This window comes from Stigmatopora nigra, chromosome 22 (genome assembly GCF_051989575.1).
Source record: "Stigmatopora nigra isolate UIUO_SnigA chromosome 22, RoL_Snig_1.1, whole genome shotgun sequence".
NCBI classification, from domain to species: Eukaryota; Metazoa; Chordata; class Actinopteri; order Syngnathiformes; family Syngnathidae; genus Stigmatopora; species Stigmatopora nigra.
The window spans coordinates 6,730,493-6,757,446 of NC_135529.1; the positions used below are offsets into that span (position 1 = coordinate 6,730,493).

At 39.6% G+C, this 26,954-nt stretch overlaps 3 protein-coding genes across 3 annotated transcripts; 1 reads left to right on the forward strand and 2 right to left on the reverse strand.

Annotated features, from left to right (window-relative positions):
- Positions 1 to 167: 167 nt before the first annotated feature.
- LOC144180910 (transmembrane protein 127) lies at positions 168 to 2,327 on the reverse strand. The gene is made up of 3 exons (XM_077709065.1): positions 1,642 to 2,327; positions 1,409 to 1,573; positions 168 to 1,335 (listed from the first exon to the last, which is right to left on the reverse strand). The coding sequence occupies exons 1-3, from the start codon at positions 1,877 to 1,879 to the stop codon at positions 1,025 to 1,027; spliced, it is 714 nt and encodes a 237-aa protein (XP_077565191.1). The 5' UTR covers positions 1,880 to 2,327; the 3' UTR covers positions 168 to 1,024.
- Positions 2,328 to 2,398: 71 nt separating this feature from the next.
- LOC144215554 (putative cytosolic iron-sulfur protein assembly protein ciao1-B) lies at positions 2,399 to 16,190 on the forward strand. Its single transcript, XM_077744579.1, has 8 exons — positions 2,399 to 2,690; positions 2,790 to 2,938; positions 3,021 to 3,132; positions 13,708 to 13,796; positions 13,866 to 14,067; positions 14,141 to 14,210; positions 14,300 to 14,536; positions 15,308 to 16,190. The coding sequence occupies exons 1-7, from the start codon at positions 2,552 to 2,554 to the stop codon at positions 14,532 to 14,534; spliced, it is 996 nt and encodes a 331-aa protein (XP_077600705.1). The 5' UTR covers positions 2,399 to 2,551; the 3' UTR covers positions 14,535 to 14,536; positions 15,308 to 16,190.
- Positions 14,613 to 25,585, reverse strand: LOC144215553 (U5 small nuclear ribonucleoprotein 200 kDa helicase-like). The gene is made up of 43 exons (XM_077744578.1): positions 25,305 to 25,585; positions 24,947 to 25,110; positions 24,442 to 24,613; positions 24,172 to 24,364; positions 24,040 to 24,095; positions 23,876 to 23,974; positions 23,628 to 23,780; positions 23,450 to 23,549; positions 23,210 to 23,346; positions 22,881 to 23,132; positions 22,654 to 22,791; positions 22,423 to 22,578; positions 22,135 to 22,305; positions 21,853 to 22,046; positions 21,652 to 21,775; positions 21,370 to 21,519; positions 21,057 to 21,299; positions 20,792 to 20,980; positions 20,510 to 20,707; positions 20,285 to 20,437; positions 20,134 to 20,214; positions 19,961 to 20,044; positions 19,679 to 19,785; positions 19,458 to 19,576; positions 19,240 to 19,394; positions 18,970 to 19,159; positions 18,716 to 18,889; positions 18,471 to 18,631; positions 18,163 to 18,390; positions 17,898 to 18,089; positions 17,658 to 17,836; positions 17,439 to 17,590; positions 17,263 to 17,371; positions 17,056 to 17,164; positions 16,791 to 16,980; positions 16,510 to 16,674; positions 16,233 to 16,354; positions 16,008 to 16,151; positions 15,757 to 15,933; positions 15,522 to 15,682; positions 15,352 to 15,433; positions 15,102 to 15,194; positions 14,613 to 15,025 (listed from the first exon to the last, which is right to left on the reverse strand). Exons 1-43 carry the CDS (start codon positions 25,347 to 25,349, stop codon positions 14,876 to 14,878), a joined length of 6,411 nt encoding a protein of 2,136 aa, XP_077600704.1. The 5' UTR covers positions 25,350 to 25,585; the 3' UTR covers positions 14,613 to 14,875.
- Between the last annotated feature and the right edge of the window lie 1,369 nt (positions 25,586 to 26,954).

Below are 26,954 nucleotides of genomic sequence, written 5' to 3' on the forward strand. Positions count from 1 at the left end.
GCTTTCCCCCTGGTTGCACTCCTTCCAGATGTGTTTTCTTATTGAAGCATTTAACAAATTTCCATTTCAGCCAATCGGATCGTCTGAATCAAACCGGCAAATTGGACTGGCAAAGTTGTGTAGGATCACATTTGGTGGACATTCAACAAATCGCACAGAAACAAGTATTGTAGTTTTGTATTTGGACTTTTTTAATATATGAACAATATTTACAGCGTGATGTACGTATACAAGATTGAAATCAACGAATAAAAGTAGAAATGCGTGAAACGGAAAAGCGGACGAGCAACTAGAATCAACACACAAATCACAGTTCAAATCTTTTCCACGCAGGTGGCGACCAAGTTTTAAGATGGGCACAAAAAGTATCTCACATGGACAAGCAGACTATACTGGATTACTTACACCGTACAAATCAAGTTGGATTGAAACAAATGTCATGCATAGAGCGTGCCGGCTGGCGCTGACTCCAGCCACTGCAGCTTTCTGTTGAATGTCAATTTTCGAGCCCAACAAATTTCTTCACCTCCATCTTTAAATGGCCGACCTGTTTTCTTCCAACCCAATATAAAAATAGTTTCTCTCCAGCTGTCAACTCAAGCACAAAATATGACCGCAGACATCTAACAAACCAATAAATAAGGGCTTTTTTGTTTTTTGGTTTAAAAAAAAAAAAAGTTAACAACATTTTTCTCTGCACTTTTGCCACTTCAGCAATTCAAGCACACACATTTTGTCAAGACAATACGATAAAACACCGGCCGGAGCCAATCGACACGCAGTCGGTAAGAAGAATGGGCATCGCTAGGGCCGCTCCATTGGCGACGTCGTCTGCCGCGTTGACCCCTCGGCTTTAGGTGAAGAAGCAAGTCCTACAAGCCATTTACATGCAAATCAACATCATCTGGGAAAGTAAGAACCAATTCGCAGTTCTTATGCGCCAAAGCACTCGTCGGCCTTGGAGCGCTCACGAGCGTCTGACGCCTTCAACTATTGGGAGCATCGGCCCGTAGGCGGGCGACCGTCAAGGCGTGTACGCGGGCGGCGGCTGGAACTGGTTGCCTACGTCGTACTCGATGGGGAAGCTCTCGCTGCTGTCCTCCATCTCCGAGAGCAGCTCTAAAGCCTGCTCCTCTTCCTCCGTGGGGTAGTGGCGCAGTAGGTTGGCGGCCGTGGCCAAGATGGACGCCCCGCCGGCACCCGCCACTAAGTAGAAGCTAATGGCGAAGGTCACGTAGACTAGGGAGCCGTGGTACTTCTTGTGCTGTTGCTGGAGCGACAAGATGAGCTCCGAAGCCCAGTAGCAGAAGCCGATGACGGTGGCACACTGGAGAACTGTGAAGGAGCCGAAAGCATGAGGAAAAATCTGCCAAACTTTGCCATAGCACGGAGAGAAGCGTAATCTGACCTGTGAGGATGTGCGCAAAGGCGTATCTCCGCGTGATTTTAAGAGCGGGGTACTTGGGTCCAAATACGTCCAGGAGGAATGCAGTCAGGCTGCAGAAGATGCCCAAAAAGCAGAAGGCGGCGATCACTCGCAGCAGCAAAATCGTCTGTGAGTTCACACAGAAATCTGAAAGACAAAAGGCACGATATGATGAGTGGCTTCCCTCTGGATGTCCATGACATTTTGGTCCTCACCGTGCAAAAGTTTGGGGTCAACGTAGCCGAGGACGTCCGCTACTCCCAGCTCTTGTCTGGGGCAGGTGCCCCCGTGAACACGGAGCCAAGCCGGCTCGGCTAGGGCCGTGCACAGGGCGGTGATGGAAAGGGCGCCGGGAAGAGCCGAGACGAGGCTCCGCTCCGGCTGTTTGGGCAACGCCGTGCCTCCTCTCCTCCTCCGGCCTCCGGGAATGCTCGAGCCCGGTGGGGCATACATGCTCGTCCGGTAACTTCTAATCGCGATCTTTTCTCTTAACTTAAATTGGCGTCGTCGCGTCAAGAAGTCTTAGCGATCGCATATACACTTTCGACAAAAACAGAGTCAAATCGAGTGCGAATATTCCAGTTTTAGGAAAGAAAACATCGCCGACGAACAAGGAACAGATGGTCCTCAGGCCTTAACTTGGCGTATACGGATAGCTCAAAAGCTAACGTTAAATATCGTCGACAATTTGGCAAAATCAAAGTAAAACAATGGAAGAAAAAAGTACGGGTTTTTTGTTGGCGATCCAGTGAATGTCTTCGGGAAATGTTGCTTAATTCAATGAGGGGAAATGAAAGCAAAAAACAAACAAAACAAAGGGAGACAACGACGGCTTCCTGTAGGTTTAATGACTTCCTTGTTCACGACATTCTTCTTCGCCACGCTTTGAAGCACGTAGCGCTCACGCTGACCTCTATTGGCGAACGGTAAAAATTATGTTTCATTAAAATCTATCCATTGTGTCTCCCACAATGCATTGCGGCGATGCTTCCGTATGTGTAGGGTGTGCAACCGTCATTTGCGTTATAAAACACAACTTTTAAACATTTTGAGCATCAAAAGTCTCACAAGAGACTTTTCCGAATTTGTCATTCGTTAGGCAGGGGTGCCGTTTTAGTTTGAACAATGAAGGAGAATTTGACTTTGGTTCAGAGAGTGGAGGCGCATCCGGACTCTCGTTGTTGGTTCGTCGGTTGGAATCCAAACGGGTCTCTTCTGGCGTCGTGTGGAGGCGACAAGACCATCAGGATCTGGGGCCAGGAAGGTCAGTGTTTATCTTTTGCATCAGTATCGTCAGCCAGTTTCCTTTCTTGTGTGTGTCCTTCAATGAACACGTTCGGGTGTTGTGGGGTGCTTTGAGCAGGTGACACGTGGGTGTGCAAGAGCGTCCTGGAGGACGGTCACCAACGCACTGTCAGGAAGCTGGCCTGGTCTCCATGTGGAAATTATCTTGCCTCTGCCAGCTTTGATGCCACGACCAGCATCTGGAGGAAGAAAAATCAAGAATTTGAGGTCGGTGTTGATCTTTGCCATTGAAATGTTGGGTGTTTTCTCTCTTTATTTTGGACTAGAGAAATGATTATTGTTCTTTTAGAGCTTGACCGTGTTGGAGGGTCATGAGAACGAGGTGAAATGCGTGGCTTGGGCACCTTCGGGCAACCTGCTCGCGACCTGCAGCCGCGATAAGAGCGTTTGGATTTGGGAAGGTACGTCTTCTTTTTTTTTTTTTTTTTTAACCCGTTCTATTATGATGCTTGGAAATGCAGATCCCGGAAAAGTTTAGGTTCCAACTACTTGATTGAATGTACAGGGTGAGGGTGAGGGTTATCTCGCTACGAGTATTACAGTGATACCTTGATATACGATATACCATGTCGTTTTTTGACTAAAAAAAGCCTTACTATACTATGTCGTTTTTTGACAAAAAAAAGCCTTACTATATACTATGTCGTTTTTTGACAAAAAAAAAGCCTATGTCGTTTTTTGACAAAAAAGCCTTACTATACTATGTCGTTTTTTTAGCAAAAAAAGCCTTACTATACTATGTCGTTTTTTGACCAAAAAAAGCCTTACTATACTATGTCGTTTTTTCAGAGAAAAAGCCTTACTATACTATGTCGTTTTTTTAACAAAAAAGCCTTACTATACTATGTCGTTTTTTTTTTAGCAAAAAAAGTCTTACTATACTATGTCGTTTTTTGACCAAAAAAAGCCTTACTATACTATGTCGTTTTTTGACCAAAAAAGCCTTACTATACTATGTCGTTTTTTTTAGCAAAAAAAAGCCTTACTATACTATGTCGTTTTTGGCAAAAAAAAGCCTTACTATACTATGTCGTTTTTTGACAAAAAAAAAGCCTTACTATACTATGTCGTTTTTTGACAAAAAAAGTCTTACTATACTATGTCGTTTTTTGACCAAAAAAAAGCCTTACTATACTATGTCGTTTTTTGACCAAAAAAGCCTTACTATACTATGTCGTTTTTTTTTAGCAAAAAAAGCCTTACTATACTATGTCGTTTTTGGCAAAAAAAGCCTTACTATACTATGTCGTTTTTTGACAAAAAAAGCCTTAGTATACTATGTCGTTTTTTGACAAAAAAAGCCTTACTATACTATGTCGTTTTTTTAGCAAAAAAGCCTTACTATACTATGTCGTTTTTTGACCAAAAAAAGCCTTACTATACTATGTCGTTTTTTTTAACAAAAAAGCCTTACTATACTATGTCGTTTTTTTTAGCAAAAAAAGCCTTACTATACTATGTCGTTTTTTGACCCAAAAAAAGCCTTACTATACTATGTCGTTTTTTGACAAAAAAAGCCTTACTATACTATGTCGTTTTTTTTCGCAAAAAAAGCCTTACTATACTATGTCGTTTTTGGCAAAAAAAAAGCCTTACTATACTATGTCGTTTTTTGACAAAAAAAAGCCTTACTATATACTATGTCGTTTTTTGACAAAAAAAAGCCTATGTCGTTTTTTGACAAAAAAGCCTTACTATACTGTCGTTTTTTTAGCAAAAAAAGCCTTACTATACTATGTCGTTTTTTGACCAAAAAAAGCCTTACTATACTATGTCGTTTTTTCAGAGAAAAAGCCTTACTATACTATGTCGTTTTTTTAACAAAAAAGCCTTACTATACTATGTCGTTTTTTTTTTAGCAAAAAAAGTCTTACTATACTATGTCGTTTTTTGACCAAAAAAAGCCTTACTATACTATGTCGTTTTTTGACCAAAAAAGCCTTACTATACTATGTCGTTTTTTTTAGCAAAAAAAGCCTTACTATACTATGTCGTTTTTGGCAAAAAAAAAGCCTTACTATACTATGTCGTTTTTTGACAAAAAAAAGCCTTACTATACTATGTCGTTTTTTGACAAAAAAAGTCTTACTATACTATGTCGTTTTTTGACCAAAAAAAGCCTTACTATACTATGTCGTTTTTTTTAACAAAAAAGCCTTACTATACTATGTCGTTTTTTTTAGCAAAAAAAGCCTTACTATACTATGTCGTTTTTTGACCCAAAAAAAGCCTTACTATACTATGTCGTTTTTTGACAAAAAAAGCCTTACTATACTATGTCGTTTTTTTTCGCAAAAAAACCTTACTATACTATGTCGTTTTTGGCAAAAAAAAAGCCTTACTATACTATGTCGTTTTTTGACAAAAAAAAGCCTTACTATACTATGTCGTTTTTTGACAAAAAAAGCCTTACTATACTATGTCGTTTTTTAACAAAAAAAGCCTTACTATACTATGTCGTTTTTTGACAAAAAAAGCCTTACTATACTATGTCGTTTTTTTAACAAAAAAAGCCTTACTATACTATGTCGTTTTTTGACAAAAAAAAGCCTTACTATACAATGTCGTTTTTTGACAAAAAAAAGCCTCACTATACTATGTCGTTTTTTGACAAAAAAAGCCTTACTATACTGTGTCGTTTTTTAACAAAAAAAAGCCTTACTATACTATGTCGTTTTTTAACATAAAAAGCCTTACTATACTATGTCGTTTTTTTACCAAAAAAAGCCTTACTATACTATGTTGTTTTTGGCAAAAAAAAGCCTTACTATACTATGTCGTTTTTTTGACAAAAAAAGCCCTACTATACTATGTCGTTTTTTGACAAAAAAAAGCCTTACTATACTATGTCGTTTTTTGACAAAAAAAAAGCCTTACTATACTATGTCGTTTTTTTTAGCAAAAAAGCCTTACTATACTATGTCGTTTTTTGACCAAAAAAAGCCTTACTATACTATGTCGTTTTTTTGGCAAAAAAAGCCTTAGTATACTATGTCGTTTTTTTTAACAAAAAGCCTTACTATACTATGTCGTTTTTTAACAAAAAAAAGCCTTACTATACTATGTCGTTTTTTTAGCAAAAAAAGCCTTACTATACTATGTCGTTTTTTGACCAAAAAAAGCCTTACTATACTATGTCGTCTTTTTGGCAAAAAAAGCCTTACTATACTATGTCGTTTTTGACAAAAAAAGCCTTACTATACTATGTCGTTTTTGGCAAAAAAAAGCCTTACTATACTATGTCGTTTTTTGACAAAAAAAGCCTTACTATACTATGTCGTTTTTTGACAAAAAAAGCCTTACTATACTATGTCGTTTTTTAACAAAAAAAGCCTTACTATACTATGTCGTTTTTTAACAAAAAAAAGCCTTACTATACTATGTCGTTTTTTTACCAAAAAAAGCCTTACTATACTATGTCGTTTTTTGACAAAAAAAGCCTTACTATACTATGTCGTTTTTTGACAAAAAAAAGCCTTACTATACTATGTCGTTATTTGACAAAAAAAGCCTTACTATACTGTGTCATTTTTTAACAAAAAAAAGCCTTACTATACTATGTCGTTTTTTAACAAAAAAAAGCCTTACTATACTATGTCGTTTTTTAACAAAAAAAGCCTTACTATACTATGTCGTTTTTTTTAACCAAAAAGCCTTACTATACTATGTCGTTTTTTGACAAAAAAAAGCCTTACTATACTATGTCGTTTTTTGACAAAAAAAGCCTTACTATACTATGTCGTTTTTGGCAAAAAAAAGCCTTACTATACTATGTCGTTTTTTGACAAAAAAAAGCCTTACTATACTATGTCGTTTTTTGACAAAAAAAGCCTTACTATACTATGTCGTTTTTTAACAAAAAAGCCTTACTATACTATGTCGTTTTTTGACAAAAAAAAGCCTTACTATACTATGTCGTTTTTTGACAAAAAAAGCCTTACTATACTGTGTCGTTTTTTAACAAAAAAAAGCCTTACTATACTATGTCGTTTTTTAACATAAAAAGCCTTACTATACTATGTCGTTTTTTGACCAAAAAAAGCCTTACTATACTATGTTGTTTTTGGCAAAAAAAAAGCCTTACTATACTATGTCGTTTTTTTGACAAAAAAAGCCCTACTATACTATGTCGTTTTTTGACAAAAAAAAGCCTTACTATACTATGTCGTTTTTTGACAAAAAAAAGCCTTACTATACTATGTCTTTTTTTTTAGCAAAAAAGCCTTACTATACTATGTCGTTTTTTGACCAAAAAAAGCCTTACTATACTATGTCGTTTTTTTGGCAAAAAAAGCCTTACTATACTATGTCGTTTTTTTTAACAAAAAGCCTTACTATACTATGTCGTTTTTTAACAAAAAAAGCCTTACTATACTATGTCGTTTTTTTAGCAAAAAAAGCCTTACTATACTATGTCGTTTTTTGACCAAAAAAAGCCTTACCATACTATGTCGTCTTTTTGGCAAAAAAAGCCTTACTATACTATGTCGTTTTTGACAAAAAAAGCCTTACTATACTATGTCGTTTTTTTAGCAAAAAAAAGCCTTACTATACTATGTCGTTTTTGGCAAAAAAAAGCCTTACTATACTATGTCGTTTTTTGACAAAAAAAGCCTTACTATACTATGTCGTTTTTTGACAAAAAAAGCCTTACTATACTATGTCGTTTTTTAACAAAAAAAGCCTTACTATACTATGTCGTTTTTTAACAAAAAAAAGCCTTACTATACTATGTCGTTTTTTTACCAAAAAAAGCCTTACTATACTATGTCGTTTTTTGACAAAAAAAGCCTTACTATACTATGTCGTTTTTTGACAAAAAAAAGCCTTACTATACTATGTCGTTATTTGACAATAAAAGCCTTACTATACTGTGTCATTTTTTAACAAAAAAAAGCCTTACTATACTATGTCGTTTTTTAACAAAAAAAGCCTTACTATACTATGTCGTTTTTTAACAAAAAAAAGCCTTACTATACTATGTCGTTTTTTAACAAAAAAAGCCTTACTATACTATGTCGTTTTTTTTAACCAAAAAGCCTCACTATACTATGTCGTTTTTTGCAGAAAAAAGCCTTACTATACTATGTCGTTTTTTGACAAAAAAAGCCTTACTATACTATGTCGTTTTTTAGCAAAAAAAAGCCTTACTATACTATGTCGTTTTTTTAGCAAAAAAAGCCTTACTATACTATGTCGTTTTTGGCAAAAAAAAAGCCTTACTATACTATGTCGTTTTTTGACAAAAATAAGCCTTACTATACTTTGTCGTTTTTTGACAAAAAAAGCCTTACTATACTATGTCGTTTTTTAACAAAAAAAGCCTTACTATACTATGTCGTTTTTTAACAAAAAAAGCCTTACTATACTATGTCGTTTTTTTTACCAAAAAAAGCCTTACTATACTATGTCGTTTTTTGACAAAAAAAGCCTTACTATACTATGTCGTTTTTTGACAAAAAAAAGCCTTACTATACTATGTCGTTTTTTGACAAAAAAGCCTTACTATACTGTGTCGTTTTTTAACAAAAAAAAGCCTCACTATACTATGTCGTTTTTTAACAAAAAAAGCCTTACTATACTATGTCGTTTTTTGACCAAAAAAAAGCCTTACTATACTATGTCGTTTTTTGACAAAAAAAAGCCTTACTATACTATGTCATTTTTTAACAAAAAAAGCCTTACTATACTATGTCGTTTTTTAACAAAAAAAAGCCTTACTATACTATGTCGTTTTTTGACAAAAATAAGCCTTACTATACTTTGTCGTTTTTTGACAAAAAAAGCCTTACTATACTATGTCGTTTTTTAACAAAAAAAGCCTTACTATACTATGTCGTTTTTTAACAAAAAAAGCCTTACTATACTATGTCGTTTTTTTTACCAAAAAAAGCCTTACTATACTATGTCGTTTTTTGACAAAAAAAGCCTTACTATACTATGTCGTTTTTTGACAAAAAAAAGCCTTACTATACTATGTCGTTTTTTGACAAAAAAGCCTTACTATACTGTGTCGTTTTTTAACAAAAAAAAGCCTCACTATACTATGTCGTTTTTTAACAAAAAAAGCCTTACTATACTATGTCGTTTTTTAACAAAAAAAGCCTTACTATACTATGTCGTTTTTTTGACAAAAAAAGCCTTACTATACTATGTCATTTTTTAACAAAAAAAGCCTCACTATACTATGTCGTTTTTTAACAAAAAAAAGCCTTACTATACTATGTCGTTTTTTTTAGCAAAAAAAGCCTTACTATACTATGTCGTTTTTTGACAAAAAAAGCCTTACTATACTATGTCGTTTTTTGACAAAAAAAAAGCCTTACTATACTATGTCGTTTTTTTTAGCAAAAAAAGCCTTACTATACTATGTCGTTTTTTGACCAAAAAAAGCCTTACTATACTATGTCGTTTTTTTGGCAAAAAAAGCCTTTCTATACTATGTCGTTTTTTGACAAAAAAAGCCTTACTATACTATGTCGTTTTTTTTAGCAAAAAAAGCCTTACTATACTATGTCGTTTTTTGACCAAAAAAAGCCTTACTATACTATGTCGTTTTTTTGGCAAAAAAAGCCTTACTATACTATGTCGTTTTTTGACAAAAAAAGCCTTACTATACTATGTCGTTTTTTTGGCAAAAAAAGCCTTACTATACTATGTCGTTTTTTGACAAAAAAAAGCCTTACTATACTATGTCGTTTTTTTTTAGCAAAAAAAGCCTTACTATACTATGTCGTTTTTTGACCAAAAAAAGCCTTACTATACTATGTCGTTTTTTTGGCAAAAAAAGCCTTACTATACTATGTCGTTTTTTGACAAAAAAAGCCTTTCTATACTATGTCGTTTTTTGACAAAAAAAGCCTTACTATACTATGTCGTTTTTTTAACAAAAAAGCCTTACTATACTATGTCGTTTTTTGACAAAAAAAAAGCCTTACTATACTATGTCGTTTTTTAACAAAAGAAGCCTTACTATACTATGTCGTTTTTTTAACAAAAAAAGCCTTACTATACTATGTCGTTTTTTACAAAAAAAAGCCTTACTATACTATGTCGTTTTTTAACAAAAAAAGCCTTACTATACTATGTCGTTTTTTGACCAAAAAAAGCCTTACTATACTGTCGTTTATGGCAAAAAAAAAGCCTTACTATACTATGTCGTTTTTTGACAAAAAAAAGCCTTACTATACTATGTCGTTTTTTGACAAAAAAGCATTACTCTACTATGTCGTTTTTTGACAAAAAAAGCCTTACTATACTATGTCGTTTTTTTAACAAAAAAAGCCTTACTATACTATGTCGTTTTTTTTAACAAAAAGCCTTACTATACTATGTCGTTTTTTGACAAAAAAAGCCTTACTATACTATGTCGTTTTTTTTAGCAAAAAAAGCCTTACTATACTATGTCGTTTTTTGACCAAAAAAAGCCTTACTATACTATGTCGTTTTTTTGGCAAAAAAAGCCTTACTATACTATGTCGTTTTTTTAACAAAAAGCCTTACTATACTATGTCGTTTTTTAACAAAAAAAGCCTTACTATACTATGTCGTTTTTTTAGCAAAAAAAGCCTTACTATACTATGTCGTTTTTTGACCAAAAAAAGCCTTACTATACTATGTCGTCTTTTTGGCAAAAAAAGCCTTACTATACTATGTCGTTTTTGACAAAAAAAGCCTTACTATACTATGTCGTTTTTTTAGCAAAAAAAAGCCTTACTATACTATGTCGTTTTTGGCAAAAAAAAGCCTTACTATACTATGTCGTTTTTTGACAAAAAAAGCCTTACTATACTATGTCGTTTTTTAACAAAAAAAGCCTTACTATACTATGTCGTTTTTTGACAAAAAAAGCCTTACTATACTATGTCGTTTTTTTAACAAAAAAAGCCTTACTATACTATGTCGTTTTTTGACAAAAAAAGCCTTACTATACTATGTCGTTTTTTGACAAAAAAAGCCTTACTATACTATGTCGTTTTTTGACAAAAAAAGCCTTACTATACTGTGTCGTTTTTTAACAAAAAAAAGCCTTACTATACTATGTCGTTTTTTAACATAAAAAGCCTTACTATACTATGTCGTTTTTTGACCAAAAAAAGCCTTACTATACTATGTTGTTTTTGGCAAAAAAAAGCCTTACTATACTATGTCGTTTTTTTGACAAAAAAAAGCCCTACTATACTATGTCGTTTTTTGGCAAAAAAAAGCCTTACTATACTATGTCGTTTTTTGACAAAAAAAGCCTTACTATACTATGTCGTTTTTTTGGCAAAAAAAGCCTTACTATACTATGTCGTTTTTTTAACAAAAAAGCCTTACTATACTATGTCGTTTTTTGACAAAAAAAAGCCTTACTATACTATGTCGTTTTTTAACAAAAGAAGCCTTACTATACTATGTCGTTTTTTTTAACAAAAAAAGCCTTACTATACTATGTCGTTTTTTGACAAAAAAAAAGCCTTACTATACTATGTCGTTTTTTAACAAAAAAAGCCTTACTATACTATGTCGTTTTTTGACCAAAAAAAGCCTTACTATACTATGTCGTTTATGGCAAAAAAAAAGCCTTACTATACTATGTCGTTTTTTGACAAAAAAGCATTACTCTACTATGTCGTTTTTTGACAAAAAAAGCCTTACTATACTATGTCGTTTTTTTAACAAAAAAAGCCTTACTATACTGTCGTTTTTTGACAAAAAAAGCCTTACTATACTATGTCGTTTTTTGACAAAAAAAAGCCTTACTATACTATGTCGTTTTTTTAACAAAAAAGCCTTACTATACTATGTCGTTTTTTGACAAAAAAAAGCCTTACTATACTATGTCGTTTTTTAACAAAAGAAGCCTTACTATACTATGTCGTTTTTTTTTAACAAAAAAAGCCTTACTATACTATGTCGTTTTTTGACAAAAAAAAAGCCTTACTATACTATGTCGTTTTTTAACAAAAAAAGCCTTACTATACTATGTCGTTTTTTGACCAAAAAAAGCCTTACTATACTATGTCGTTTATGGCAAAAAAAAGCCTTACTATACTATGTCGTTTTTTGACAAAAAAAAAGCCTTACTATACTATGTCGTTTTTTGACAAAAAAGCATTACTCTACTATGTCGTTTTTTGACAAAAAAAGCCTTACTATACTATGTCGTTTTTTTAACAAAAAAAGCCTTACTATACTATGTCGTTTTTTTAACAAAAAAGCCTTACTATACTATGTCATTTTTTAACAAAAAAAGCCTTACTATACTATGTCGTTTTTTGACAAAAAAAGCCTTACTATACTATGTCGTTTTTTAACAAAAAAAGCCTTACTATACTATGTCGTTTTTTGACAAAAAAAGCCTTACTATACTATGTCGTTTTTTTAACAAAAAAAGCCTTACTATACTATGTCGTTTTTTGACAAAAAAAGCCTTACTATACTATGTCGTTTTTTGACAAAAAAAGCCTTACTATACTATGTCGTTTTTTGACAAAAAAAGCCTTACTATACTGTGTCGTTTTTTAACAAAAAAAAGCCTTACTATACTATGTCGTTTTTTAACATAAAAAGCCTTACTATACTATGTCGTTTTTTGACCAAAAAAAGCCTTACTATACTATGTTGTTTTTGGCAAAAAAAAGCCTTACTATACTATGTCGTTTTTTTGACAAAAAAAAGCCCTACTATACTATGTCGTTTTTTGGCAAAAAAAAGCCTTACTATACTATGTCGTTTTTTGACAAAAAAAGCCTTACTATACTATGTCGTTTTTTTGGCAAAAAAAGCCTTACTATACTATGTCGTTTTTTTAACAAAAAAGCCTTACTATACTATGTCGTTTTTTGACAAAAAAAAGCCTTACTATACTATGTCGTTTTTTAACAAAAGAAGCCTTACTATACTATGTCGTTTTTTTTAACAAAAAAAGCCTTACTATACTATGTCGTTTTTTGACAAAAAAAAAGCCTTACTATACTATGTCGTTTTTTAACAAAAAAAGCCTTACTATACTATGTCGTTTTTTGACCAAAAAAAGCCTTACTATACTATGTCGTTTATGGCAAAAAAAAAGCCTTACTATACTATGTCGTTTTTTGACAAAAAAGCATTACTCTACTATGTCGTTTTTTGACAAAAAAAGCCTTACTATACTATGTCGTTTTTTTAACAAAAAAAGCCTTACTATACTGTCGTTTTTTGACAAAAAAAGCCTTACTATACTATGTCGTTTTTTGACAAAAAAAAGCCTTACTATACTATGTCGTTTTTTTAACAAAAAAGCCTTACTATACTATGTCGTTTTTTGACAAAAAAAAGCCTTACTATACTATGTCGTTTTTTAACAAAAGAAGCCTTACTATACTATGTCGTTTTTTTTTAACAAAAAAAGCCTTACTATACTATGTCGTTTTTTGACAAAAAAAAAGCCTTACTATACTATGTCGTTTTTTAACAAAAAAAGCCTTACTATACTATGTCGTTTTTTGACCAAAAAAAGCCTTACTATACTATGTCGTTTATGGCAAAAAAAAGCCTTACTATACTATGTCGTTTTTTGACAAAAAAAAAGCCTTACTATACTATGTCGTTTTTTGACAAAAAAGCATTACTCTACTATGTCGTTTTTTGACAAAAAAAGCCTTACTATACTATGTCGTTTTTTTAACAAAAAAAGCCTTACTATACTATGTCGTTTTTTTAACAAAAAAGCCTTACTATACTATGTCATTTTTTAACAAAAAAAGCCTTACTATACTATGTCGTTTTTTAACAAAAAAAAGCCTTACTATACTATGTCGTTTTTTAACAAAAAAAAGCCTTACTATACTATGTCGTTTTTTTAACAAAAAAAGCCTTACTATACTATGTCGTTTTGTCATTTGTATAATATATGCTTGTCACATGCTAATGTGTCAAAATGATTGGTCTCCAAAACCCTAACCCTCAAACTTTTTGGAACACCATGTAATCTTATCATTTGTGCTTCACAGTTGATGAAGAGGACGATTACGAGTGCGTTACGGTATTGAACTCCCACACGCAGGATGTCAAACATGTTGCGTGGCATCCAACGCAAGAAGTGAGTCTCGGCATGTCAAAGATTTGATTCATTTTTTTGATTTTCTAACATTTTTATTTTTGAATGAAGCTTTTGGCTTCGGCGAGCTACGACAACAACATCTGCATTTACAAAGAAGTGGACGACGACTGGGAGTGTCAGGCCACGTTGAAGGGCCACGCGTCCACCGTGTGGAATCTGTCCTTCAGCGCCACTGGCGAGAGGCTGGCTTCATGTAGCGATGATCGTGCCGTTAAGATTTGGAAGGAGTACCCTGCCGAAAGCGGTCAAGGTGAGTTCACTTTGGCAAAAAAATACAAGTTCCTCTGTTCTGGGTAATGAGTGCGCCATTGTGTTGTGAGCAGGCGACAAGTCGTGGAAATGCGTGTGTACGCTGTCTGGCTATCACGATCGCACAATATACGACATTGACTGGTAAGATTTAAATACTTTGGATTTCACTTTTTTTGTCATTTTCATGCCACATACATCTTAAATAACTGTACACGTCTCTCGGTCTCCAGGTGTCGTCTGACCGGCGCTCTGGCGTCCGCCAGCGGGGACAACGCCGTCCGAGTGTTTAGGGAGGATGCGTCGTCCGACCCTGACCAACCGTCGTTCTCCTTGGCGGCGCACGTGCCCAACGCTCACGGCCAGGATGTCAACTGCGTGACGTGGAATCCAAAAGAAACCGGACTGCTAGCTTCTTGTAGCGATGACGGCGACATCGCCATTTGGAAGTTTCACGAGCAAGACTGAATGTGAGTGATGTTTTTGCACCGACTACTTGTACTTTATCTAATGAAGTCAATGTTAATGACAACACAATTACAAGGCTTTTCCTTATTGCAAAAACTCAGAATTTTTTATTAAAATGTTCACTGCTCAACAATAACAACTTTAACGTGCAGTGGCAAAAATAGACAATTGACTGCTTGACTAAAAGTGCCCACAGGAATTACAAATGACTGTGGCTGTTGCTAAACAAAAAATATTCAATGATGTTCTGGAGCTGACCTTAAACAATGAAAGAACAAGTACTTCAAAGTAAATGGGAAGAAAATGTTGGGATAAATATTTACAGAAATCGACTTCTCAAATTAATCCGAGTCGCTATCCGCATCGCTGTCGGCCTCTTTGACGTCGGTGCTGAACTTGTACTCCTGGTCGCAACCCATGTAGGCATCGCTCATGAAGTACAGCGTGTAGTTGTGAACGCCCATCGCCGGTGCCACAAAATCCAGTTTGACCTGTGGGAGATGGAACATGAATTGCACTTAAGTTTTTCAGACAACCACCAAAAGGCAGAGTGCGCAGACCACCCACCTTTGCTTTCTGTTGAAGCGTCAGTCGCTTGATGGAGATGAGGCTGTTAGATTTGGGGTCTCCAATCACAACCCACCAGCCCTCTTCACGATTCTGAGAAGCATTAGATGAAAATACTTAGATGTTAATCTACTCAGATTTAACACGCTCTGTCGGAAAGCTATCATCACCTATGTGTTATTTTTAAAATGTTATCCTCCTTACAGGACATTTTCCTTTCTTTCATAAAAGAACATTGAAGAAACAATACCTGAGGGAACATGGGAGCAATGACAGGCCCAGTGACTTCCTCCTCTCGTTCCAGTTGGACCTGAACAAGAACTGGATTGCCACTGAGGGGAAAAAAATTAAAAAATAAAAATCTTGAAGCTAATGCACAACATGGTGTCATCGCTCACGCAAGTGAACAAGGTCACCCACCTCTTGATGTTGTCCTTATCAGCCACTTCGTAGGAAAGCTCGATGTTGGGATAACGATTGCAGAAGCGAGCCACATCGGCTATCTGAGCGTCGGACAGCTGCAGCAAAGCGCTTCTTTCCTCGTCCTCCATCTCCATGATGTCGAAGATGCTCTCCACGCCCTGATTCAAAAGTGGCGGCTCGTTACTCGACGGTCAGGACATTGGACGGCGGCGTGAGGAAACGGGCGATTTACCTTGTCCGTGCAGCGCTTGATGTGCTCGGAGGTGAAGAACGGGAGCTGTTTGAGGTAGGAATCCTTGGACCACATGGCCTGCGTGACCATCTGGGCCAACTCCATGGCTGCCAGAGCGGGGCTCAGCCAACCATTACTGGACAGCACGTCCACACAGGCCTGGATCAAACGCACCGCCTGACAAGAACAGCGAGGCGGTCACTCTCCGGCTTGGACGGACGGACAAACGCACGCCACGTGTCAGGACTCACTTTGCTCAGGATCTCCTCAGTGTCCGACTGCAGCTCGGCGCTCAGCTGCATCCTGGAGAGGTGGGCCTGGAGCAGCAAGTTGGTCTTCACGTGGGGGTCATTGAACTTGGGGTTGTTCAGTTTGTGAGGCACCTTTTGTGCTAGCTGCAGGAGAAACACAATAAAATCAGACATACTTCCAGAGACCTTCGAACGTGCTATATTTCCCTGTTTAACACAACTTACCTGTCGAAGGAGCGCTTCCTCGTGATGTCTGATGGGAATGTTTTTATACTCTGCAGCGTTCGAGATGATCTCAATCAGGCCGCGGATCTTTGTCTTGGCGTTGAGGGACATACTGAACAGCTCTGCACAGCGGAAAGAAAACACTTAGTAGTGGTCAGCCAACAAAATAGAAGCAACAAATATCCAATGTGGACATTTATAAAATCGCCAACATTTTCACTATGAAACATTCTTCCTCCATCTTCACCACAATCCAATAAAAAAAAAAAGTACAAACCGATAGTGGTGTAGTTGATGTAATAGTAGGCAGCAATCATGCCCAAGTTGAGCGGCGCCACATCCATCTCGTCCTCGATGCTAATGCACTTGGACTGCTCCAGGTCGTGCAACGTGTTCTCCACCAGCTCAGACAGGTGATCGGACAAGTGGCGATGTGACATGCCTGGCGCAGGGACATGTCGGCGTTGGACATTTTATGTTGTCAAATTTTCTAGTCTGCTTGAGCTCAAGCTCAATTCAATAATGCCACCTTTAATTAGCCTTGAAAAGTGTATTCACCTTGAAGATTGTAGTAGTTGGGGTTCTGGGTCATGCGACGGTACAAGAATGTCCAAGTCAGATAGTCCACGGCGTCCTGCTTGTTTTCTACCGTTTTGGTGACAATCTCAGCGTTGAAGTGGTCGTGGAGACAATGGTCCAAGTGGGACTCCACGGGCAGAGGCTCGTACAAGAACTTTTTGAAGAAGTCCTATCGCCACAGGAAGAAATCACGTTGATTTGTCATCATTTACGACACTTAATGTTAAAGAAGAAAAAAACAAACCTTCTTGGAACCCTGACACATGATCACACAGCGTCCTTCGTCGTCAAGAATGGGCCTGTTGGCTTTGCCGACCATCTGGAGGACGTCGTAGATGGGATAGTCCACATAGCTGTGCCCAGGGTGAACAACACAATGACATAAACCGACAAATATTTTACAGCGTCGTTGTGTCCCATACGTCCGTGATTTTTCTCCATCTTTACTTACGCGTGTATGATGCCATTGTAGTACTGCGTGTCCATGACAATGACCAGATGCGCCGAGATGTCGACCCCCCAGCAGAGGGAGCGAGACGCCACCACCACCTGGACGGCACCTGGGGAAAAAAAGATCGGGGACCAGTCAGAAACCGTTCACTCTCATCTCCGTGTCTTGGCTCGTACCAGAATTGAAGAGACGCTCCACGATTTTCCGCTCGCCGGCAGACAGGCCCTCGTGGAGGTAGCCCACACCGTTGGCCAGGGTCTCTTTCAGGGTGGCGTCGTTTATCTTATCCAGGAAGGGAGCCAGATCTTTTTCCGTGCAATGGAGGAACCTAAAGAAGACAGTTGAGTGAGGTCTCCCGACCGATTGGTAGTGGCAAAAACGGGACGGAAACCCACCTCTGAGGGACCACGTCGGCGGCACAGAAAGTGAGGATGTCGATGGCCGTGAGGCGGGTCTGCCTGCGGGACGGCACGAACACCACGGCCGGCTTGGAGGGCGAGTGCTTCATGATGGCGTGGTACACGGGCTTGGCCATGGAGAGCAGGCGAGTCTGAGTGTGGCTCACGTTGAAGCCCTGAAAAGGCAAGGGGTGGAGGTCAGACCACGTCGCGACGCAAGGCCGCACTTTCCCATACCTGGATGTGCAGCTCCAGGGGCACGGGTCGAACGTTGGGGTGGAAGTTGAAGGTGGCCGTGGTGCTGCAACCCAGCCAGTGGGCCACGTCTTTGGCGTTGGACAGCGACGAGCTGAGCGCCACGATGCGGATGGGCCGCTCGATCTGAGACGAGATGTATCGCATCCTCGAGCAGATGACCTCCAGCACCGGCTGGGGGAGGGAGCAGACGTTATGACGCGTTACCGCGGAGACGTTTCTCTCTATACGTGACCCGATGACTTACCCCATTTTCTCCTCCAATGAGGTGTGTTTCATCCACGATGAAAAGACTGACGTTTTGGACATTCTTCCTCTGCTTCCAGCGGCGGGACAAGATGTCCCATTTATCAGGGGTGCTGACAATAATGTCTCCCTTTCCCAGCAGTTTCAAATCAGTGCTGGTTTCTCCTGTGAGCAGCACCACCTTCTTGTTTAGGTAGTCTTGGAACTTTTGGTGCCAGTCCACAAACACCTAACGGTATGAGATAACATGAGATAAGATGAGAATGCCCATTTTGTCATTGATGATCTGACCGCAAAGGGAAATCCCACCTGTTCAGCCAGCGCTTCTATGGGGGTGATGTAGACACAGCGACCTTCCGCGTTGTGCAGTAGCATCCTCAGGATGGCAAACTCGGCACAGATGGTTTTCCCGCTGCCCGTGGGCGCTCCGACAAACACGTTGTCGTCGCTGTTGTACAAGGCATTGAAAACTGGACGGATGCAGAAGAAACCATTACATTTACCACTGGTCTAAACCCCCCCAAAAATGTGTTGGTCGTCCCTTATTCTTTTACCTTGAGTTTGAATCGGGTTAAAGAAGGGAAACTTATTTTGGTAGAGGGCCTCAAAGGCAGAGTTCCTGAGAGCGGTGACGGGGAGGGGCTGCAGGTCCAGCAACTCGGTGGGCGGGGGGTACTTCTCGGGGAGGATCAGGTGCCGGAACGACACTGGAAGCTGAGTTTCGCAGGCTGGGGCGATAATACGAAAAAAAGAATGAAACATTTGAAATTAAAAAAGGGGGGGGGGGCGAGTCTTTCGTTCGACGTACACAGCCAGCGGTCGGAAACCACGCGGATGAAGTACTGAGGAGGGAGGGGCTCAAACACCGGCACAAAGAAAGTCACCAGGTGCTCGTCTTGGGCGTACTTGGCTTTGAGCAGGAAGTACTCGTGGTGGAGGATGACCTCGCTGTCCACGTCCTCCACCAGGATCCAGAAAGCTTCGGATGAACCGTGGATCTGAAACGAGGCGCGCGGAGGTTATGGGAGAAGTGCACGTGTGCAGTCCCAAACGTTATTGATGCCGTGCAAAGTATCACCTTATCGTCCCACTGGAAATCTGGGGTGATGGTGAGCTCCACTTTGAGGGTAGAGCGGGTAATGGGCTGAAGGTGAACGGCCAGGTCCAATTTGGGGAACTGGTGGACATACTTGTGGATGGTCTTGCCCATTTTGGGCATTCGGATCAGCTCGCCTAGAAAGAAAAAGCCACTTTACTGCCAGTCCGCGGGCGGGATTTCAACAACGGGGAACTCACCGATCTCATTGTGGTTGAGGTCATAGAGTCGCTCAAAAGGGAAGTTTTTCTTCTCAATCTTCTTGATCACTTCTTCTGGCAACTTCTTAAACTGGCGCAGTGGGGACATTGACTGCCACCTGAAAAGAAAATTAGCATACAGTTCAAGATCTGGCTTTTTTGTAAAGCAATTCGAAAACGACAACAAAAAACAGCCCGTCCAAATTTCATGGCAGACTTACATTCTCTTGTCAATCATCTTGCACAGATTCATGGTTTTGTCTGATAGCTGAGCCCAGCCTCTGCTCAAAACAATCTCAAAAATGGCTCGCATTAGCCTTCCAGCACTCTGCAAAGGAAATTCAACATTTAAAAATGCAGGGTTGCATTGTGTGTTGTGAACAATTTGTATGGAGATAAATGTACAATTCATTTTGACTGGGAGAGCCAGGCCAAGCAAAATGGAGACATTCATCACCCTAAATGTCAGCTAATGAGTTCAATAAATATGTGATAACACATACCTGGGTTACATAAACCATATCTGCCATGAGGGCAAAGCCTTCCAGTTTGAGCTGAGAGATGAATGCCTGGAGCAGCACGTTGATCTGTGGGGGAACAAAGGGGGGCAATCATTCAATTGAATGGCACAGAAAATGAACATTCAGGGCTAGCTAACTAGCTAGCTGAAAGTTACCTTGGCACTGGGCTCCTCGATGCTTTCTTTCACTGGAATGGGAACCCTCTCCAGCAGTTTCTGGAGTTCCAACTTCTCTTCCTAAAACAAATGGCCAAATTTGTAAGGATTATTCGGTTAAGAGCAGACAACACTTCAGGGTCCGCCCTACCTCTCTCACGGTGATGTTCCTGAACTCAGAAGAAAGGGAAAAGACGCGGAAGAGCTCAATCTCACTCAGGGTCGGTTTGAGCAGCTGGTTGTACGTTTGAACCGAGTCGTGTGTAATGTAGAAATGACTGGCGATGCGGCCTAAGTCGGTCACCTTTGGAGAGACCGCCAGCTAAGTTGAACTGCTGCCATTTGGAAAAATGCTTTGTGGAAACAAAATGCATACCTGGAAACTGCCCGACCTCTTGTCATATTTGACAAGGCTGTTCTTATCCAGTACGTTGGCGGCCGTGTGCACCAGATCCGTCCGCCGACAGTCCAGCAGCGGGTCTGATGAACGGTCATCGTGGGAGACCCCATACAGCGTTGGGTTGCGAAGCATGCGCACGTACAGGTAGGTGTAACCCAGCCAGTTTACAGCATCCTGAAATCAAGTCAAAACCCAGAAAAACGTCACCGATTGTTTTCACGCTTAAAGCAGAAAGGCCGCCACCGTTTGTGAATTGACCTTCACGTTCTGGACATTTCCCAGGACAATCTCGGCGTTGAGCATGTCGGGAAGCTTGCCGACCATTTGGCTCTCGATGGGCAACTGCTGGTTGAGCAGGGACAGGTAATACTGCAACTCTCCGTGGGACGTGATCAGGATTCCTTCTCCCTTGGTGTCGTACTGCGGACGACCGGCTCGACCCAGCATCTGTAATATTCACCTCGTATTGGCAAACGTCCTCATGGCAATCGAACCGTCCATTCCGTGTGGTCTCGACACTCACCTGCAAGATGTCCAGGGCACCCAACTCGGTCCACCTGCCTTTCTCTGGGCTGTACACCTGCGTACCTTTGATGATGACCGTGTGTGCCGGCAAGTTGACGCCCCAAGCCAGAGTGGCCGTGGACACCAGGACCTGAATGTGGCGATCGGCAAACAGATCTTCCACCAGCGTACGGTCCACTCTGGTCATTCCGGCGTGATGGATGGCAAAGCCGTAAGGGAGCAAGTCCTTCAGCTCCAGGTTCTGTGAAAGGTGAAAATCAGATGTCAAAATTTTTCCACAAAAAAAAAGTTATTTTCTTTTTCTACTTTACCTTGCATTGTTCTGCCTCAGTGCGCAAAACTTCGGTGGAGGCGGAGCCCTCTCGAAGGAAAAGACCGAGAGTGTCCTTCTCCAAACACATGTCTCTGATGGCCCTGGCTGTCTTTCCTGTTTCTTTCCTGGAGTGAACAAATACGAGTACCTGCCAGAAACAAATACAAATTAGTAGCCTGTACAAACCCCAATAGGCGATGTATGCCAGATACATCGCCATGCTTTGTATTCCAATAGGTACCTCGATAGCCCGTTAATGTATAAAACAATAAACTCCAACCTGGTTCTTCCCAGCATGCTCCATTATCTTCTCATAGACAATTTCATTCATGATCTGGAATCGTTTAATAGCTTTCTTCTCCGTGATGCCAACATAAGTCTGTTCCAAAGGAACTGGTCGGAAACTGTAGAGGTACCGAAACGCGTCATTATTCAGTCTTTTTGAGCAACCCAACTAATCTCTAGGGTTCACGGGGTATACCTGTTATCAAAGTAGAAGAGCCCCTTGGCGGCATCGACGCGCAAGCAGGTGGCCACGTCCTCGTAGTTGGGTAGCGTGGCGCTGAGTCCCAGCAGACGCACGTCTTCCTGAGTCAGCTCCACGTTGCGGATGGTTCGAGCCACCAGGGACTCCAACACGGGCCCACGGTCGTCGTGCAGCAAGTGGATTTCATCCTGTGCAAGCGTTCACATTTCTTATTTGAAACTATGCTCACCTTCTATAACAACAGTCTTTTTTTTTTTAAGTATGGCTGGCACCTACAATGATAATGAGGCGCACTAGTTGAGTATAAGTCCGCTCTCCGCCTTTACGAGTGATGATGTCCCATTTTTCAGGGGTGCAGACAATAATTTGAGTGGCATTAATCTCCTCTTTGCATAGTTGATGATCTCCTGTCAACTCCGACACCGTGATTCCATAGCTTGCCAATCGCTAGAAGGAAAAAAAGGGAAAATATAAAGTTTTATTCTTTTAATGAAGTTAATTTCAAAGGATCTCTTTCTGCATCAATGGCAACCAAAGAGTAAAATGCTTTTGAGACAAACTTACCTTACTAAAGCTTCCCACCATCTCCTGTACCAAAGAACGCATGGGTGCAATGTAGATGATTTTGAAGTCATCCACATTAATGGTTCCGTCCAAGTTGATGTGTTTTCCGATTTCTCGGAGCATCGCCATCAGAGCCACGTTTGTTTTACCGGCTCCCTGCACAAACACGCCATATGAAATGTTTAGAGAAATAATATAATAGCTGCAGAGGCAACTCCAATGTCAACCTACCGTTGGCGCGCACACAAGCAGGTTCTCATCAGTCTCGATGGCGGTTTTAAACAATTTGCTCTGGATACGGTTCAAGGTTTTATAGCCTTCAAATCCAGCTTGTGCATACTTGGGCAGCTTATCAATGGTAACAAGAACCTAGCAGTGCAATAATGAGAAAAAGCAATGATGACACAAATCCTACTGGCATGCATTTCTAACTACAGATCTGCTTCCAAAATACTAACCTCATCATCACCAAACGGCTTGGGTTTGAGTGCGGGAACGTGCACTTCTTCATAACCTTTTCTTTGCTTGCGAAAGGATCCATCTGGCAGCTGACAGCGCTTGTTGGCCATAAAATGGCTTCCCTGTGTGAAGGTTAGGTCTTCCAGATCCAAAAGTTGGCGCGGGGTAACAGTCTCTCCATGGCCTGTGTCCATTGCTTCCATGTCATCCACCCGCGATTTTCGGACTCTCTCCCTGCGAGACCGCTCCTCCTAAAAAAACAAAAATGCGTCCAGATGCGATGCAAAAATATAAAAAAGATACACGTGAAGATGCGCGCCTTACTTACCCGAATTATGTCCTCTTTCTCTGTCTCTTGGAGCTTGTAGAGAATCTTTGAAAGTTCCTGGTCAGACTCCATCTTTGTGATGATTCGTTCCTTTTCTGCCTCGCTTTGAGCGCTTGCCAACATTGTACAATATTGGACTGTGGGAGAATTAAATTTGGACTCAAAATGCCATCTAATGAGCACCTTAAAAAACCCTCTTTACTACATTTGAGAACGACAACAAAAGCCGGATTCACTTACTCATTCGACGATGTTGGCGAAGGATTTTAATGAAGTCAAAGGTGTTAAAGCCCAGCAGCAACACCAGCTGATTTTCACACTCCCTGTCATCACTGGCAGTCTGGAAGAAATGGACAAAAACTCAGTTCAGGTAAATGAGAAAAAAAAATAAACACTAAAGATGAAGTGATGAGCTGACCTTGAGAATTTCTAAAACTTCATCAGCTTTTTTCTGGGAAACAATTGCATCATCATAAAAACGACTGAGCTGACGCTGGAGCCAAAAGGCGTCAATGTCTCGTGGGTGGAGATCTTTCTTCTTCACTGTCATCACGTCGCCAGTGACACCAAGCTGAATGGGTCACGGAGGAGGGGGTGGCAGAAAAAGGATCAATAAACATTTCAAGCTTCACCTCCACTATTCATGCAAATGGATGGGCCGCTCACATTGGCCGAAAGAGCAGAGCCCACGCCGGCTTCCTCTCCTTCACTGTCTTCATCTGAGTGTTCATCCCGCACTTCTCCATACTTGTCTTCATCGCCCTCCTAAAAAGAAAGTATTCGTTTATAAAGCAGAAATCCCTTAAAATTCAAACATCTAAGAAATATACCTCCTCATCAGATCCAAACTGGACATTGACACCATAAGTCTCATCAATGTTGTCATCTAGAAAAAGAGAGAATTGGTGAGGAAATTAATAGTATTGGTTATTCAGCGCACAGTGGTTTCATTAAAAATATACCCATATTTTGCAAATCCTTATCGCCCCCATAGTCGGTGATCTTCTTTCCCAGGTTGACCAGCACATGGTAGCGGGTGTCATCCGCCGGGCCCAGAAGCTGCTCCACCTCACGTCGTCGCTCCTTGTCCCTCATTTTATCATTCTTTAGCACAGCCAGCACTTCATCAGCTGCGCCGCAGAGGATATCGCGTGGCTGTAAGGAGAAAAGACTGGAGTCAGTGGACAGTCATCGAACAAATGTTCATATGGTAAAAAGTGGCCTTCACAAACCTGATCTCCTAAAGCTGCATGGATGAAACTGAGCAAAACTTCGTAGGTTTCTCTTGTTTCTTTGGTTTTGGGTTTGTATACAATTCCCACCATTTCATCGATGCCCTCCGACAGGAGAGTAAAGCCCTTCATTTTGTTGATATCATGTCTGTCTTCGTCTCTCTTTCGTCTCCTGTTTAGACAGAAAAATAAAGTTATATCACATGAGGATATATAAAATTGGGTAATAGATTTTCTTTTAGAATTTATCAATGTGATTGATTTTATTTTAAAATTAAACACTTATATTACAACCAGGATTTATTTGCTGATGTTATTAACACATGGTAATCAAGGATCAGCAACATTAAATAGAAATGGCAAAATTATATATTGGACTTCAAGATAAATATATTATTTCGAACTGCAAGTGGTAGATATGGGCAAAAAAAAAAAAACAATACTACTGCATTTAGTCCAAAAATGTGAATCGATTGTCAAAACGTCAACAGAAACTTGTACTGACTTGTCTCGTCTCTCTTCCAGTTTTTGGGGTTTGGTTCTCTGGGCTTTGTCTCCCATTTTGGTTCCCTCCAGCTTCCCCACCAGGGACAGCACCTCTCCAGTAGGTTCATCTCGCCGAGTTCGGTCGATCAGGGAGCGATCGGCTTGCAGCACCAAGTTCGAATTCTACGTTTCAAAACACATTGAGTAAATCCCGTGTAGCCACAGAAGCTAATAGCTAATTCTCATACGGCAACAAACTAATCCAAACGCTGATAAATACATCCGATGAACAGATAAACATGATAAGAAGTAAGTAAACAATCATATAGAACCTGATATGTTTAAATGCACTACGTATTATGCAAGATCCTACTTACCGCTTTGTACTCATACTGCAAGCTACGAGCGGTAACATCCGCCATGGTGCTACCTTGTGTAAGCTAAGAGCACACTTTCTTTAAAAAACGGATACGGACTCAAATCGACCACAAGAATCGTGACGTGCTCTTCTCGGAAAAAGATGTATAAATCATCGGCGCATGGCTTAAGCGTGTATCGCTCAAATTTCGATCAAATATTCCCGTTGGAGTCCAACTCACGCTACCACTACGTTCCAATAGCACCGCTAACACGAGCGGTGAATGAAATGACTTCCGCTTCTGGTCTCAGAGGTCACTGTACTGTGAACTGAGAACTGTAGCGCCCTCCGGTGGCTAAACATCTGCACATGCTTTACTCAATGGATCATTAAAATCAAATCTAGGTGTGCAACTCAAATATTTGTACATGACGCAAAATTGAAGGCATGTTTTTTTGTAATTTAGATATTTTGTTTTTTGTTTTAAGGACAGGTCACCCTTGTTTAAAAATACAGTGATGTTTAACACACAGAAGGTAAACTTGCTTGCTGTGCAACACAAAATAGAAGCTTTAACAGTCATGCAAATTGCAATAAACAATATTATGACAAAGAGAAAATTTCTGCATTTCTAGCATAGTTTTAAACCTTTTTCATCACATTAATTTCCCTCGTAAGAATGAAAAACAGAATGTTTAGTGATTAAAAATAAGTTAATTTATTAATCCCTTGAATACTGAATCCTGAAATTAGTTTTCGCACATATATGGAAAATAAAAACTCAGCTGCTTCAAATGGTTATGTATTTTCACATTACAAACTATGCACAATACAGTACAACTTATGTCCTTATAAAAATGGTAAAGATTGCAAAAATAGACAGACTGCAAATGAAATAATTGCACCCAAGCCAATTTGCAAAGTTGCAACTGTGATGCCTGTTGAGCTACCAAATGTTAACATCTCTCTGTTATCGTCCTTTGTTCTTGTCTTATCCTGTTCCGTCACACCTACAATGGCAGACGCCAACATGGAGGGTGACATCACCCCACCTCAAGCGCTAGTGGAAATGACAAAATAGCACTTGTTCACAGAGGCAGATCAGCATGGAGCAAGTGCTTCTCTCCATTCATTTTCTCTTATTCACAGGAGGTCAGCATTTGTTGAATGTCACGACTCCCAAGGAATGTGCTGAATCTTCTTCTCTACTAGCACAGGGGTCAAAAAACATGGTGCCCATGAGGACTGGCTTCATTCCCCAGAGACCAACAAATAGCCTGCAGGTCTCATCTAAAAATAGCCCGGTCACGGGCCATTATTTCCTGGAGGAGCTGTTGAAGTGACTGTAAACAGTTGTAAGGATTTTCCGAACAACACAACATATAAAACGTCATTTGAGAACATTAGGTGGCTCCAACTTAAAAAGGCCTTCACATTACTCAAAATCCAAGGTTTTGATTGGAAAAAATGACCGATTCCTGCTTTACTACCCTAAATCCACCTTGTTTTTTTGCCCAAATCCTGTTTTGTCCCCGGCTTGCGTCCAAACAATGTGATTCTTGTCATAGGAAGCGCACATGAGCACAGCTCAGCTGTCAGAGCAGCTGCTGCCGTGACGCCATCTGCGCGTCCCAAAAGGAGTGTGAAAGAACTTATTGTTTATTTTGAA

Bases quoted from the DNA above. Each gene is read 5' to 3' on its own strand.
- LOC144215554 (XM_077744579.1), top strand. From the start codon at position 2,552: ATGAAGGAGAATTTGACTTTGGTTCAGAGAGTGGAGGCGCATCCGGAC. The intron at 2,691-2,789 runs GTCAGTGTTTAT...TGCTTTGAGCAG, and splicing joins CAGGATCTGGGGCCAGGAAG to GTGACACGTGGGTGTGCAAG. The intron at 14,068-14,140 runs GTGAGTTCACTT...TGTTGTGAGCAG, and splicing joins CCCTGCCGAAAGCGGTCAAG to GCGACAAGTCGTGGAAATGC.
- LOC144180910 (XM_077709065.1), bottom strand. From the start codon at position 1,879: ATGTATGCCCCACCGGGCTCGAGCATTCCCGGAGGCCGGAGGAGGAGA. The intron at 1,574-1,641 runs GTGAGGACCAAA...TTTGTCTTTCAG, and splicing joins TGACCCCAAACTTTTGCACG to ATTTCTGTGTGAACTCACAG. The intron at 1,336-1,408 runs GTCAGATTACGC...GCTCCTTCACAG, and splicing joins CTTTGCGCACATCCTCACAG to TTCTCCAGTGTGCCACCGTC.
- LOC144215553 (XM_077744578.1), bottom strand. From the start codon at position 25,349: ATGGCGGATGTTACCGCTCGTAGCTTGCAGTATGAGTACAAAGCG. The intron at 23,347-23,449 runs GTAAGTGAATCC...ATTCTCCCACAG, and splicing joins TCGCCAACATCGTCGAATGA to TCCAATATTGTACAATGTTG. The intron at 15,434-15,521 runs GTGGGTGACCTT...TTTTCCCCTCAG, and splicing joins GATAAGGACAACATCAAGAG to TGGCAATCCAGTTCTTGTTC.